Raw genomic sequence first — 14,020 nt, 5'->3', positions numbered from 1 at the left:
GCTGACCTACAGAGTTCCCAACATTTTTCCCAGAGGTGGAGACATTGTCAGCGTTCTGCATCGGAGGTCCTACTGGATGGAGTGGTGCAAAATCAGATGTCCATTACCTACTGCACTGCCTCTGGAGGCCACAGCACCACACCATGCCATCTAATCTGAGGTTGACCCTGGGTCAGTGCAATCTCAGCCTCCTGGAGGAATGCCCAGCTTTGTAGGATGAAGATCAATGACCTTCTCCATTCCACCAGCCCACATTTTCTCACTGATATCTCACCCTCACTCTGCTCCTGTACCCACCTCCCAACAAGGCTCACGCTCTACCCTTATTATCACCTATAATATCCACCTTCACTCACTCTCACCCACCTCAAATCCCAACACTACTAATCCTACATACCCTCATTGCTGTCAACTCACTGCCTGTACACAGTGGTTAGCGCTGCTCCCTCACAGTATCAGGGCCCTGGGTTTAATTCCCGCCTCGAGTGACTGACTATGTGTAGTTTGCACATTCTCCCTGTATCTGCGTGGGTTTCCTCTGGGTGCTCTGGTTTCCGCCCACAGTCCAAAGATGTGCAGTTTAGGATGAAAATGGCCATGGTAAAACTGTAGTGGATCAGAGAAGTGGTACGATGGCTTTTAGAGGCTGGCACATGTCAGATGGCATTGTCTGTGGAAATTGGGTGCATATGGCCAGTGCTAATGCCCTGAGATGTTGGTGCCCAGTTTCAAACATAGAGTGTCCTCCCAGCCAGCAGTGAGCTGAGGTTGGGAGGGAGCCACTCTGACTGCCATATTCATGATTCTTAACGTTTGATTTACTCTCAGCAGGTGGTAAGCTGCACATTAATAAGGCAAGGTGTGCAGTTAATAGGGTCATTAACAAGCAATAATTCTCTTTAATAAGTAAGAATCTCCTCTCAAAGCCTGGAACTTAATTAAAAGCTGAGGCGAGTTGCTCCCAACAATGAGAGAGGCCTTCAGCAGACATTTCCCATCGTCCTGCCATATTTCTCTCTCAGGCCCCTATCATAGATTCTGCACAATTAGTTCATTGTGGGTTGACAAACAATAACACACAATGGGGATCAGCGCTGGGGTTTCAACGACTTGTTAATGAAATTTATCTGTGGATGAAAGGGTCAAACATATTGGAGCTAAATTCACTGATCACTCAAAGATTGCAGGCAAAGTAATCTGTCACAAATTTATAAGGAGTCAACAAAAGGATATAGACAGGTTAAGTGACTGGGTAAAAATTGTAAAGTGGAGTATAATGTGTAAAATGTAGCAGAAAGAGTAGGAAAGCTGTACAATATTTAAATGGAGAGAGATCGCAGATCTCCACCAAGTCAGAAGTCACACAACACCAGATTTTGGTCCAATAGATTTATTTGAAATCACAAGTTTTCAGAGCATTACCCCTTCATCAGGTGAATTCTTTAACTGACTTCACCTGTTGGACCAGAACTTGGTGTCATGTGACTTCTCACTTTGTCCACCCAGTCCACCATTAGCACCTCCACATCAGATCTCCACCAGACAGAGTGCTTTGGGTTTCCCAACACAAGAAGGGTTAGTATTGTCTACAGGTATAGCAAGTAATCACAAAGGAAAGTGGGTGTTTATTGTAAGAGGAATGGAATACAAAAGAAAGAAAGTTTTGCTACAATTGGACACATTCTTAGTCAAACAGTACCTAGGATTTTGGGTACAGTTTTGGTCCCATCATTAGAAAATATTCACAACGGATCTCTGGTATGAAGAAGCTTGAGTCTATATCCATTTAAGTTCAGAAAAATGTATAGTGATCTTATTGAAACATAAGATCCTGAGGGGGCTTTCATAGGGTGGATTCTGAGAGTTTGTTACCCCCTTTTTGAGAGAGATGTGAATGAAGGGACAGATTAAAAATAAAGCCTTTCTCATTGAAGATGTAGAAGAGATTTTCTTTGTTCTGAGAATAGTTAGTCTGTGGATTTCTCTTCACAGAATTCCTCTGATATGGCATGAGGACATTGGGCCCATTGTGCTTTTTGACTGATTATCTTCTGCCTTTTCCCTGTAATGCTGAATATTGCTTCTATTTAAAGAACCACCCAATGCCCCTCTTGAATGCCTCCATTAAACCTGCCTCCATCAGATTTCCAGACAGTGCATTCACCTCCCATTTATTTAATGTGTCTAACACTTTAAAACTGAGCACTCTCCTTCTGAATCCTTTCACAAGCAGGAACAGCCTTTTCCTATCCACTCTCCCGCAACCTCTCAAGATACTGCAAACTTCTATCAATCTGTCCTTAGCCATCTCCTCTCCTCTTCATAGAGAGCAGTACAGGTTGCTGTATTCATGACTGAATTCGACAGGTTTGTGAATAACACGGGGGTTGAGAGTTTTGGGAAAGTGGAATTGGGACAATAATGAGATCAGTCCTGGTCTTAAATAGCAGAGGAAATGGATGAATGGCCGCCTGCACCAAATTCTTGAGATTTTCTGTTGGTGTGTGATATGATTTTTTTTTAAAGGACCTGCAGGATTACTAAATGAGAATGGATTATGAAACTCAAAATAGTACTTGGAGTCTCCTTGAATAAAATTAAAGGACAAGAAAGTAGAAAATCTCATGATTAATAATGTGTTAGGAGCCTGACAATAGCTGAAGGATGTCTGATGATGTTTTGTGAGAGTCAATGTAATTGAGGAGTGTTGAATAACGCTGAGGAATTTTGAATGTCTTTTACATTGTTGGGAACGTACAGTGAACGTCTGTCCACTGCAATTGTATTCATGAGGCACTCAATTTGCAAGCAATTCATTAAGATGCTCATGAGGGCATTGTATATAATGGATTTATTTTGAATGAATAAGAAGTGAATGATTAATAAAGTATAACAAAAAGGACACTTGAGGTCAGGTGACCATTGTTTTATGTCATTCAGGCTAGTAAGCAAAAATAAATCAATTAATGAACATCTTTTCAATCAACTGTGTTCAGGAGTTTTGAAAATGTGTGGAAATGGGAAGAGATACAAAAAGCAAATGATTGTAAGGAATGTGTAGCAGTTTCAAGGGGATGATATTTTAAGATGAATAAGGAATTACCACTGAAGTATACCAGGGACCGATTGCAAGAGGATCAGTCAGGGTCATGACAAAGCGGTGGCATTGGCGATAATGAACTGCATGTAAAATATTTTAGTAATTAGGAAAGGAACAGGGCAAAGGTGTAGAGAATCAAGTTGAGAGATCAACCCTGTTTCAGTGGAATGTGTAGGAGGACATGCCAGAAGCAGCACCAGACATACTTAAAGATGAGGTGTTAGCCTGGTGAAGCCACAAACAGCACAATTTTCATGCTAAGCAACATAAGCAGCAAGTGATAGAGCTAAATGACCCCACAATCAATAGATCAGATTCTTCCTGTCGGAAAGATGATGTTGATGTTGTGAAACTTGAAAAAGTTCAGAAAAGATTTACAAAGATGTTGTCAGGGTTGGAGGTTTTGAGCTATAGGGAGAGGTCAAATAGGCTGGGGCAGTTTTCCCTGGAGCATCGGAGACTGAGGGGTGACCTTATAGAGGTTTATAAAATCATGAGGGGCATGGATAGGATAAATAGACAAAGTCTTTCCCCTGGGGTGGGAGAGTCCAGAATAAGAGGGTTTAGGGTGAGAGGGGAAAGATATATAGGAGACCTAAGGGGCAACTTTTTCACGCAGAGAGTGGTACTTGTTTGGAATAAGCTGCCAGAGGATGTGGTGGAGGCTGGTACAATTACAACATTTAAAAAGGCACCTGGATGGGTATATGAATGGTAAGGGTTTGGAGGGATATGGGCCGGGTGCTGGCAGGTGGGACTCGATTGGGTTGGGATATCTGGTCGGCATGGACGGGTTGGACCGAAGGGTCTGTATCCATGCTGTACATCTCTATGACTCTAAACTCTGAAGTCCTGCCACTTCCAGTCATAAATGATGGTGGACAATTAAACAACTCACTGGAAGAGAAGGCTCCTCAAATACCTCCTATCCTCAATGATGGAAGAGCCCAACATATCAGAGGAACATGACCTCTTCCAGTGGCCCCCAGCAGAACAGATACCCATTTTCAGCCAATTATATTCAGTCCATGTGGTGTCAATAAACGGTTGGAGGCACTGGATGCTGTAAGGACTATAGGCCCTGACAACATTCCTACAATGATACTGAAGACTAATGCTCCAGAACTCACCACTTTCCCCTAGCCAAGCTGTTCTTGTACACTTACAACACTAGCACCTACCTCTCCAGGTATGTCCTTTCCACAAAAAGCAGGACAAATCCAGCCTGGCCAATTACTGGCCCATCAGTCTCCTGTTGATCATCAGTAAAGTGAAGGAAGGTGTCAGCAACTCATTTTTGTGACTTAATTCTCTGCATCAGCATCTGCAACCCTTCTGACAGGGCCATCTTGGTTTTTGACTTTCTTGTTGTTTATCCAGAAGCAAACACAGATGAGCGAAGGTGACATTTCCTACTCAGCTCTCATTTTTCTTTCTCCTGTCACCCTCCAACTATGTCTCACGCCAATATTTCCTCTTTTGTTTTCAGCAACAACTGTACGTTGGCTCTGCACTCGGAGTCTCCCAGCTCCCATTACATCGATGTGATGTTTATGGAAAGGCATGTGCAGAGTGCTGCCTCGCTAGGGACCCCTACTGCGCCTGGGATGGCTTCTCATGTTCCAGATATTTCCCCACTGCCAAAAGGTAGGAATAATTTCAGATGGCTTTGGTATTTGCTCCTTTCCTGGTTGGGAAAGTGATGCTTGCAAGATGTGTGTAGCACAAAACCTCAGTTGGAAACCTTCATAGCAATGGTAAATATTTATATGAGCAGTGAGTGAGGAAATACCAGGCAGATGGGCACTGCTGACAGCAGAAGTACAGCACCAGGGTGTCAACATAATTACATTTGGCAATATGTCACAATCCTGCTCTTAGTCCCTTTGTGACAGCTATAATTCAGTAAACCAATTGTTCCCTTTCCATGTTAAAAGAAGCGTTTGCAGGCGAGAGTATTTTGTTTCATGATCCAGTATTTCAGCTGCTCATCATCATAGCATCTAAGACAGATTCCCATTCAGTGACCAAAGGAGAGTCTGGTATTCTCAAATTCTTTCGAAAAACTCTGTAGGGATTGAGTTTTATGTTTTTTGTGAATCTATGGGACGGCTCTATTACTGAATATTTCCTATCTGATATTCTTGCTACATAGCCACAAAGGCCCTAGATTGAAATAAGAAATTCAGAGTCTTGATCTGTGCATGTCCATCCAGGCTTGAATCTTAAATTCGCTAACAGCACTTACCATGAACATAGATCTGATCAATCAGAATCATAACTTTGTTCAAGAACTCAAGCTAAATAATTCATCAACAGAAGAAAAATGTCAATGTCTAGAAATATTCTTAAAAATCACACAACACCAGGTTATAGTCCAACAGGTTTACTTGGAAGCACACTAGCTTTCGGAGCGTTGCTCCTTCATCAGGTAGTTGGGTTAGGGTTAGACAACCACCTGATGAAGGAGCAGTGCTCCGAAAGCTAGTGCTTCCAAGTAAACCTGTTGGACTATAACCTGGTGTTGTGTAATTTTTAACTTAGTACACCCCAGTCCAACACCGGCATCTCCACATCATTAGAAATATTCTGTACTTCAAAATGTTGAGCAAATGGAAATTACTGATATGCCAGCTCATCATTTAAAATTCCATTTTGAGGAAACGCAACTCTTTTTACCTCTTCCAGACATATCACTGACCTGAGGAACCTACAGGTGCTTGTGAAAGTTTTATTTCTGTCAGAGCAGAGAAAAGAGTCCCAAAACAGTAATAAAATGTTTTATATGTACTAAAGGTAGTTGTGATGTTTGGCAATGCACCTCAAGGTCACTATGATCTCCTGAGACTCCTTCACAGTCAACTTCAGGGACAGTGTGGAATTTCTTAGAACTCTGTTTGTGGTCAAGCAAGTGATGTCTGCACTCATACCCACTGCTACATCTTTAACACAACTCAATATACTGTGGCTCTGAAGATGACCAAATGAGCAACATTAATTTTCCAAGTGTCAGTGATTGAGTTGCAAGAATATTGTACTGCTCTGAGGTAGTTACCTCATTAACTCATTTTTACAATTATAAAAGTGAAACACAGTGGATACTGGAGATCTAAAATAAAAACAGAAATTACTGGAGAATCATAACAGATTTGGCAGCATGAAGCAGAGGTAACATTTTGAGTCTAAAGTGACTCTTCTTCAGAACTCTGAATAGCCATCATATCAGACTCAAAATGTTAACTTTGTTCCTCTTGCAACACAGATTGCCAGATTTAATGATTTCTCCAGCACTTTTTGTTTTAATTCATTTTTATTATGAATTTCATTAGTGCTCACTTTTACAAGTTTCACAAGTCTCATACTCCTTGTGCAAAAACAATCCTCTTTGTGCTAATTTATAACAGCTATCCCATCATTATTTCCTTCTGTGATATTGTGAACAACTTGCCCAGACCAATTATGGCAATACCCTTCAATATTGTGAAAATTGTGACCATGAATTATTTGCATCCTCAAAGATGACTTTGTTAGAGAATCATTTTGCATCCAGAAGAGCTCAGCTGTTTCAGTTTTCTCAGAATGTTTATGATATTTGGACTATTCAAATTCATTATAATTCTGTTAAAAATCACACAACACCAGGTTATAGTCCAACAGGTTTAATTGGAAGCACACTAGCTTTCGGAGCGACGCTCCTTCATCAGGTGATTGTGGAGGGCTCGATCGTAACACAGAATTTATAGCAAAAATTTGCAGTGTGATGTAACTGAAATTATACATTGAAGAATTGATTGTCTGTTAATCCTTTCATCTGTTAGAATACAGTGATAGTTTCACTTCTTTCATGTGTAAATCACAAAACCCTTTTTTTAAAGTTGCATTCTCGGGTTAGCTGTTAACAATGGTGATAGCGAGACAATATGTTGAAGGTGTTAGCCCCCTGTGTTCTCTGTCTATGACCTGATGTTTAGATTGATTCCAATCTAAAAAGTGAAATAACAGAGTTTTACATAAATTCATGCAGTTTTTGAACTCAGAGTTCGACATGGATCTATGTGGTTTTTGAGCAAAGTGCAATGTAACTCAGAAAGTACCAAAAAAATTCACCACACACAATATATATGTGTGCATGTGGGTCTTTGTCTGTCTGTGTGTGTGTCTGTCTGGGGTGGGGGTTGTGAGTGTGAGAAAGTGTGTGTGTGTGTAGTGAGTGCAGAGTGTCTTAAGTCTGTGAGGGGGTGCATGTGTGGGAGTCTGTGTGTCTATAAGGGTGTGTGTGGGTGTCTGTGTGCGCATCTGTGTGTATCTGTGTCCGTGTGCATGTGAGAGTGTGTGTGTGTAGGAATATCTGTGTGTGTGTGTGTGTAGTGCAATGGTGATCATCTGAGGAGAAAGTGAGGTCTGCAGATGCTGGAGATCAGAGCTGGAAATGTGTTGCTGGAAAAGCGCAGCAGGTCAGGCAGCATCCAGGGAACAGGAGAATCGACGTTTCGGGCATAGGCCCTTCTTCAGGAATGGGGAAAGTTTGTCCAGCAGGCTAAGATAAAAGGTAGGGAGGAGGGACTTGGGGGAGGGGCGTCGGAAATGTGATAGGTGGAAAGAGGTCAAGGTGAGGGTGATAGGTCAGACTGGGGTGAGGGCGGAGAGGTCGGGAAGAAGATTGCAGGTTAGGAAGGCGGTGCTGAATTCGATGGATTTGACTGAGACAGGGTGGGGGGAGGGGAAATGAGGAAACTGGTGAAAGCCGAGTTCATCCCTTGTGGTTGGAGGGTTCCTAGGCGGAAGATGAGGCGTTCTTCCTCCAACCGTCGTTTTGTTGTGGTCTGACGATGGAGGAGTCCAAAGACCTGCATATCCTTGGTGGAGTGGGAGGGGGAGTTGAAATGTTGAGCTACAGGGTGGTTGGGTTGGTTGGTCCGGGTGTCCCAGAGGTGTTCTCTGAAATGCTCCGCAAGTAGCCGGCCTGTCTCCCCAATATAGAGGAGGCCACATCGGGTGCAGAGGATGCAATAGATGATGTGTGTGGAGGTGCAGGTGAATCTGTGGTGGATATGGAAGTTTCCTTTGGGGCCTTGGAGGGAGGTGAGGGGGGAGGTGTGGGCGCAAGTCTTGCACCTCCTGCGGTTGCAGGGGAAGGTGCCGGGAGTGGAGGATGGGTTGGTGGGGGGTGTGGATCTGACGAGGGAGTCACGGAGGGAGTGGTCTTTACGGAATGCTGATAGGAGAGGGGAGGGAAATGGTGATCATCTGTAATGTGACATGAACCCAAGGTCCCGGTTGAGGCCCTCCCTATGGGTACCGAACTTAGCTATCAGCCTCTGCTCAGCCACTTTCCTCTGCTGCCTGTCCCGAAGTCCACCTTGGAGGATGGTCACCCGAAGGTCCGAGGCTGAATGTCCTGGACCACTGAAGTGTTCCCCAACTGGGAGGGAACCCTCCTGTCTGTGATTGTTGTGCGGTGCCCATTCATCCGTTGTCGTAGCCTTTGCTCGGTTTCCCCAATGTACCATGCTTCTGGGCATCCCTGCCTGCAACGTATAAGATAGACAATGTTGGCTGAGTCACATGAGTACCTGCCATGTACACGGTGGGAGGTGTTCCCACGCGTAATGGTGGCATCTATTTCCACAATCTGACATGTTTTGCAGCGTCCACCGTGACAGGGTTGTATGGAGTTGTCCTGAGAACCGGGCAGTTTGCTACGAACAATGATCTGTTTGAGGTTTGGCGGTTGTTTAAAGGCAAGTAGTGGAGGTGTGGGGAAGGTCTTGGTGAGGTGCTCATCTTCATTGATAATGCGTTGCAGGTCACGAAGAACATGGCATAATTTTTCAGCCCCTGGGAAGTACTGAACAACGAAGGGTACCCTGTCAATTGCAGCCCGTGTCTGTCTCCTGAGGACGTCATTACGGTTCCTTGCTGTGGCACGTCGGAACTGGCGGTCGATGAGTTGAACATTGTACCCCGTTCTTGTGAGGGCATCCTTGAGTACTTCCAGGTGTCCGTCACGTTCCTCATCTGAGCAGATCCGGTGTATGCGTAGGGCTTGTCCATAGGGAATGGCTGTTTTAATATGTTTTGGGTGGAAGCTGGAGAAGTGTAGCATTGTGAGGTTGTCTGTGGGTTTGCGGTAGAGTGTGGTGCTGAGGTGTCCGTCCTTGATGGAGAGGCACGTGTCCAAGAATGAGACAGACAATCGAGAGTAGTCCATGGTGAGTTTGATGGTGGGATGAAAATTGTTGATGTCACTGTGTAGTTTTATCAGTGACTCCTCGCCATGGGTCCAGAGGAAGAAAGTGTCATCAATGTACCTGGTGTACAATGTCAGTTGGAGATCCTGCATAGAGAAGAAATCTTGTCCATAAAAATGGTGGCATATTGGGGTGCAAATTTGGTCCCCATGGCTGTTCCGTGTGTCTGGATGAAGAATTGGTTGTCAAAGGTGAAGACGTTATGATCGAGGATAAAGCGGATGAGTTGTAGAATGGTGTTTGGAGACTGGCAGTTGTTGGTGTTGAGTACTGAGGCTGTTGCCGCGATGCCATCCTTGTGGGGGATGCTGGTGTAGAGTGAGGAAACATCCATTGTGACGAGGAATGTTCCTGGTTCAACTGGTCCATGGGTGCTGAGTTTCTGTAAGAAATCCGTAGTGTCGCGACAGAAGCTAGGGATCCCCTGTACAATAGGTTTCAAGATGCCTTCCACATAGCCAGAGAGATTCTCACATAGGGTCCCATTTCCTGACACGATGGGATGTCCCGGTGTGTTGGCTTTGTACCTTTGGAAGGTACTGGGAGGATTCCCTCCCAGTTGGGGAACACTTCAGTGGTCCAGGACATTCAGCCTCGGACCTTCGGGTGACCATCCTCCAAGGTTGACTTCGAGACAGGCAGCAAAGGAAAGTGCTGGAAATGTGTTGCTGGAAAAGCGCAGCAGGTCAGGCAGCATCCAGGGAACAGGAGAATCGACGTTTCGGGCATAAGCCCTTCTTCAGGCTTATGCCCAAAACGTCGATTCTCCTGTTCCATGGATGCTGCCTGACCTGCTGCGCTTTTCCAGCAACACATTTCCAGCTCTGATCTCCAGCATCTGCAGACCTCACTTTCTCCTCAGCAGAGGAAAGTGGCTGAGCAGAGGCTGATAGCTAAGTTCGGTACCCATAAGGAGGGCCTCAACCGGGACCTTGGGTTCATGTCACATTACAGGTGATCACCATTGCACTACACACACACACACAGATATTCCTACACACACACACACACACTCTCACATGCACACGGACACAGATACACACAGACGCGCACACAGACACCCACACACACCCTTATAGACACACAGACTCCCACACATGCACCCCCTCACAGACTTAAGACACTCTGCACTCACTACACACACACACACACACACATTTTCTCACACTCACAACCCCCACCCCAGTCAGACACACACACAGACAGACAAAGACCCACATGCACACATATATATTGTGTGTGGTGAATTTTTTTGGTACTTTCAGAGTTACATTGCACTTTGCTCAAAAACCACATAGATTCATGTTGAACTCTGAGCTCAAAAACTGCATGAATTTATGTAAAACTCTGTGACTTCACTTTTTAGATTGGAATCAATCTAAACATCAGGTCATAGACAGAGAACACAGGGGGCTAACACCGTCAACATATTGTCTAGCTATCACCATTGTTAACAGCTAACCCGAGAATGCAACTTTAAAAAAAGGGTTTAGTAATTTACACATGAAAGAAGTGAAACTATCACTGTATTCTAACAGATGAAAGGCTTAACAGACAATCAATTCTTCAATGTATAATTTCAGTTACATCACACTGCAAATTTTTGCTATAAATTCTGTGTTACGATCGAGCCCTCCACAATCACCTGATGAAGGAGCGTCGCTCCGAAAGCCAGTGTGCTTCCAATTAAACCTGTTGGACTATAACCTGGTGTTGTGTGATTTTTAACTTTGTACACCCCAGTCCAACACCGGCATCTCCGAATCATTATAATTCTGAGCATTATTATTAACTGTGGCATGTTGATTTCTCTGTCCATAGCTATTTTGTGTGATAGAGGACCTTGACATTTATCAATGAACTGACATGAAGAGATTCCTAATGGGATGTAGTTCTTAATTTAGACTAACCTTCAGGTTAACAATGTTATAAAAGGCAACGAATTTTGATGTCTTGTGAAACCTTGTGTAATGCCTGATCAACTAGTGCAGTGCCATAATGGTCAATAGGGACTAGTGCAGTGCCATAATGGTCAATAGGGACTAGTGCAGTGCCATAATGGTCAATAGGGACTAGTGCAGTGCCATAATGGTCAATAGGGACTAGTGCAGTGCCATAATGGTCAATAGGGACTCATCTTTAAACAGAGAAATGGGAAAAAGCACAAACAAAAAGATTTCCCTGAATGTGCCATCCACTTGGTTCCATCTGAATTTTCAATATTCTGGGGAAAATAAAGGGTCAAGATTTGAGTTTTGGGTGAGACCTTAATGTTGCCGTCAAATGCAGTCAAAACTCTGTACTGTGCATATTCATTAAATATGCAACTTGGGTTTCAGTGCATTTAAAACACAGTCAAGCTCTGCCCAGAGAATATGTTGATCACCAATCTGGATTCAACTTGACTCTGTTACAAGTCTTGCAGGATTGGGGATGAAGGAAATTATTTAAAATCAGGATCCCAACCTGTGTTGTCACCTCACAAAGTTAGAGGTGGTAGCAGAGCGATGTTAGATGAAGGAAGAATCATGTGGTTTGGGGAGGTGTGGTTATCCAGGAATAGACCAAAAATCTGTACATTCCTATCAAATCTTTAGGCTCCATTGTTCAATCATACAGGATTTGAAATAATGTTTTATGACACGGCAGCAAATGGATTGACAGGATCATCTGAATTTCTTCCTATCTCACCAAGAGCATTAACCTGCAGGGTTATATCTCCATTTGCTTGGGGAGTTCCAACCTGACCCAGTCTGAACTGAAACCTACATTGCAAAGAATATTGCATTGTGACAGTAGCCCAGTAATACCAGCCTGTTCTCACAGCCATTCCATTTTATTTCTTGAGTTGGATTCCAAAGTACCGGAAATTGCCCAGGAGCTGAAATCTCAGAAACATCGATACGTCAGTATGAGCAATGATTTGAACAGATGCTGAGCTAACATCAGATACTGTTTATTGAGGGGAAAAGTGGAGCACAAGTAACTAAGAATCACAGAAAGAGGCCATTTGGCCTATCATGCCTGTACTGGCTCTTCAAAAAAGCAAGAAACTATTGTCTGAATGATGGGCAATTGAATTCATATTGTGTGAACTGCATCCATCTTTGTGATTGAAGAAGAATAATCTTATATGTCAAGTATATGCTTTTAAATAAATATATAGAATAAGGTTTGGTATTCAGCACTTTACCCCATAACAAAGATTAAAAGTCAAACACACATGTCACCTAAAATATGTCTCAACAGCAGCATGGCAGCCAGGATCCAAATCTTAAATACAGCAGCAAAGTGTCATTTTCCAGATGTGTTCAGACTAACTGATCACGGTGGTTATGAAATTCTCTCCACCTGACAATGTCTCTTTTAACAGGGATTACAGAAATTCTTACTTTTATGTTTTGTTCGCTTTAAAAATAGCAAGATGAAAGTTCAGGAAGCTAAGCCTCATGTATTAGCCCAGCCTAAACCCTGTTTGTAGCCCAGCTATAAATCTACGTGGCTTGGGAAGTTAGTTATGGGAAATAAAATGCCCAAGCAAACTGTAATGTGAATCATTTTGGACCCTGGTTCTCAAAACAGCTTCCCTCCCGGAGAAATGATATCACAATGAGCTGAAGGTGGTGTTTGTATTGCTGTGCTGGATCCCTGAGAATAGATCCCTTGTCATCCCTTTAGTGTAATCAGAGTTTGAGTAGATATTGCTTTGATTACATTCTGTTCTTGTTTGCATCCAGCCAAGTGGATTAATGTCACCTTATTGTACCCATCAGAATAAATTCCTCTGAATCAATCTGATAAGAGCCAATATCCTAATTAGAATCCCAGTCCCTCTTCCCTGTTTCTACCTTTTTAGTTGAATGTTTGCATTGGAAAGATTCAGTTTGACCTCATCATTACAAGCTCAGAATCAGATAGAGAGGGTGTGATATAAATATCAAGGTGGGTGGAAGTTTGCTGAACTGCTGATCTCTGAATCTTGCAATAACACTGAACTGGCAATGAAACCTCACGTAGAAATATAGACATTAGGTGCAGGAGTAGGCCATTCTGCCCTTCGAGCCTGCACCACCATTCAATATGATCATGGCTGATCATCCTTAATCAGTATCCTGTTCCTGCCTTATCTCCATAACCCTTGATTCCACTATCCTTGAGAGCTCTAACCAACTCTTTCTTAAATGAATCCAGAGACTGGGCCTCCACTGCCCTCTGGGGCAGAGCATTCCACACAGCCACCACTCTCTGGGTGAAGACGTTTCTCCTCATCTCTGTCCTTAATGGTCTACCCCGTATTTTTAAGCTGTGTCCTCTGGTTCGGGACTCACCCATCAGCAGAAACATGTTTCCTGCCTCCAGAGTGTCCAATCTTTTAATAATCTTATATGTCTCAATCAGATCCCCTCTCAGTCTTCTAAACTCGAGGGTATACAAGCCCAGTCACTCCAGTCTTTCAACGTAAGGTAATCCCACCATTCCAGGAATTGACCTCGTGAACCTGCACTGCACTCCCTCAATAGCCAGAATGTCTTTCCTCAAATTTGGAGACCAGAACTGCACACAGTACTCCAGGTGTGGTCTCACCAGGTCTCTGTACAGCTGCAGAAGAACCTCTTTGCTTCTATACTCAATCCCTCTTGTTATGAAGGCCAGCATGCTATTAGCCTTC

The 14,020-nt window shown here is 43.5% G+C and overlaps 1 protein-coding gene across 5 annotated transcripts in view; it reads left to right on the top strand.

The window, feature by feature from the left end:
- sema3ab (sema domain, immunoglobulin domain (Ig), short basic domain, secreted, (semaphorin) 3Ab) overlaps nt 1–14,020 on the top strand; it is a 411,101-nt gene that overhangs the window by 370,829 nt on the left and 26,252 nt on the right. For all 5 annotated transcript variants that reach the window (XM_043714218.2, XM_043714215.2, XM_087999317.1 and 2 more), the window contains one exon: nt 4,590–4,747. In XM_043714218.2, coding sequence (XP_043570153.1) covers nt 4,590–4,747 — 158 coding nt within the window. The remainder of the gene's footprint in view (nt 1–4,589; nt 4,748–14,020) is intronic.

Source organism: Chiloscyllium plagiosum, unplaced genomic scaffold (genome assembly GCF_037043375.1).
Source record: "Chiloscyllium plagiosum isolate Xiang-an unplaced genomic scaffold, Cpla_swu_hap1 HiC_scaffold_23, whole genome shotgun sequence".
Lineage (NCBI taxonomy): Eukaryota > Metazoa > Chordata > Chondrichthyes > Orectolobiformes > Hemiscylliidae > Chiloscyllium > Chiloscyllium plagiosum.
Note: the sequence above shows the minus strand (reverse complement) of the source record. Positions and strands in the feature narration are given on the sequence as shown.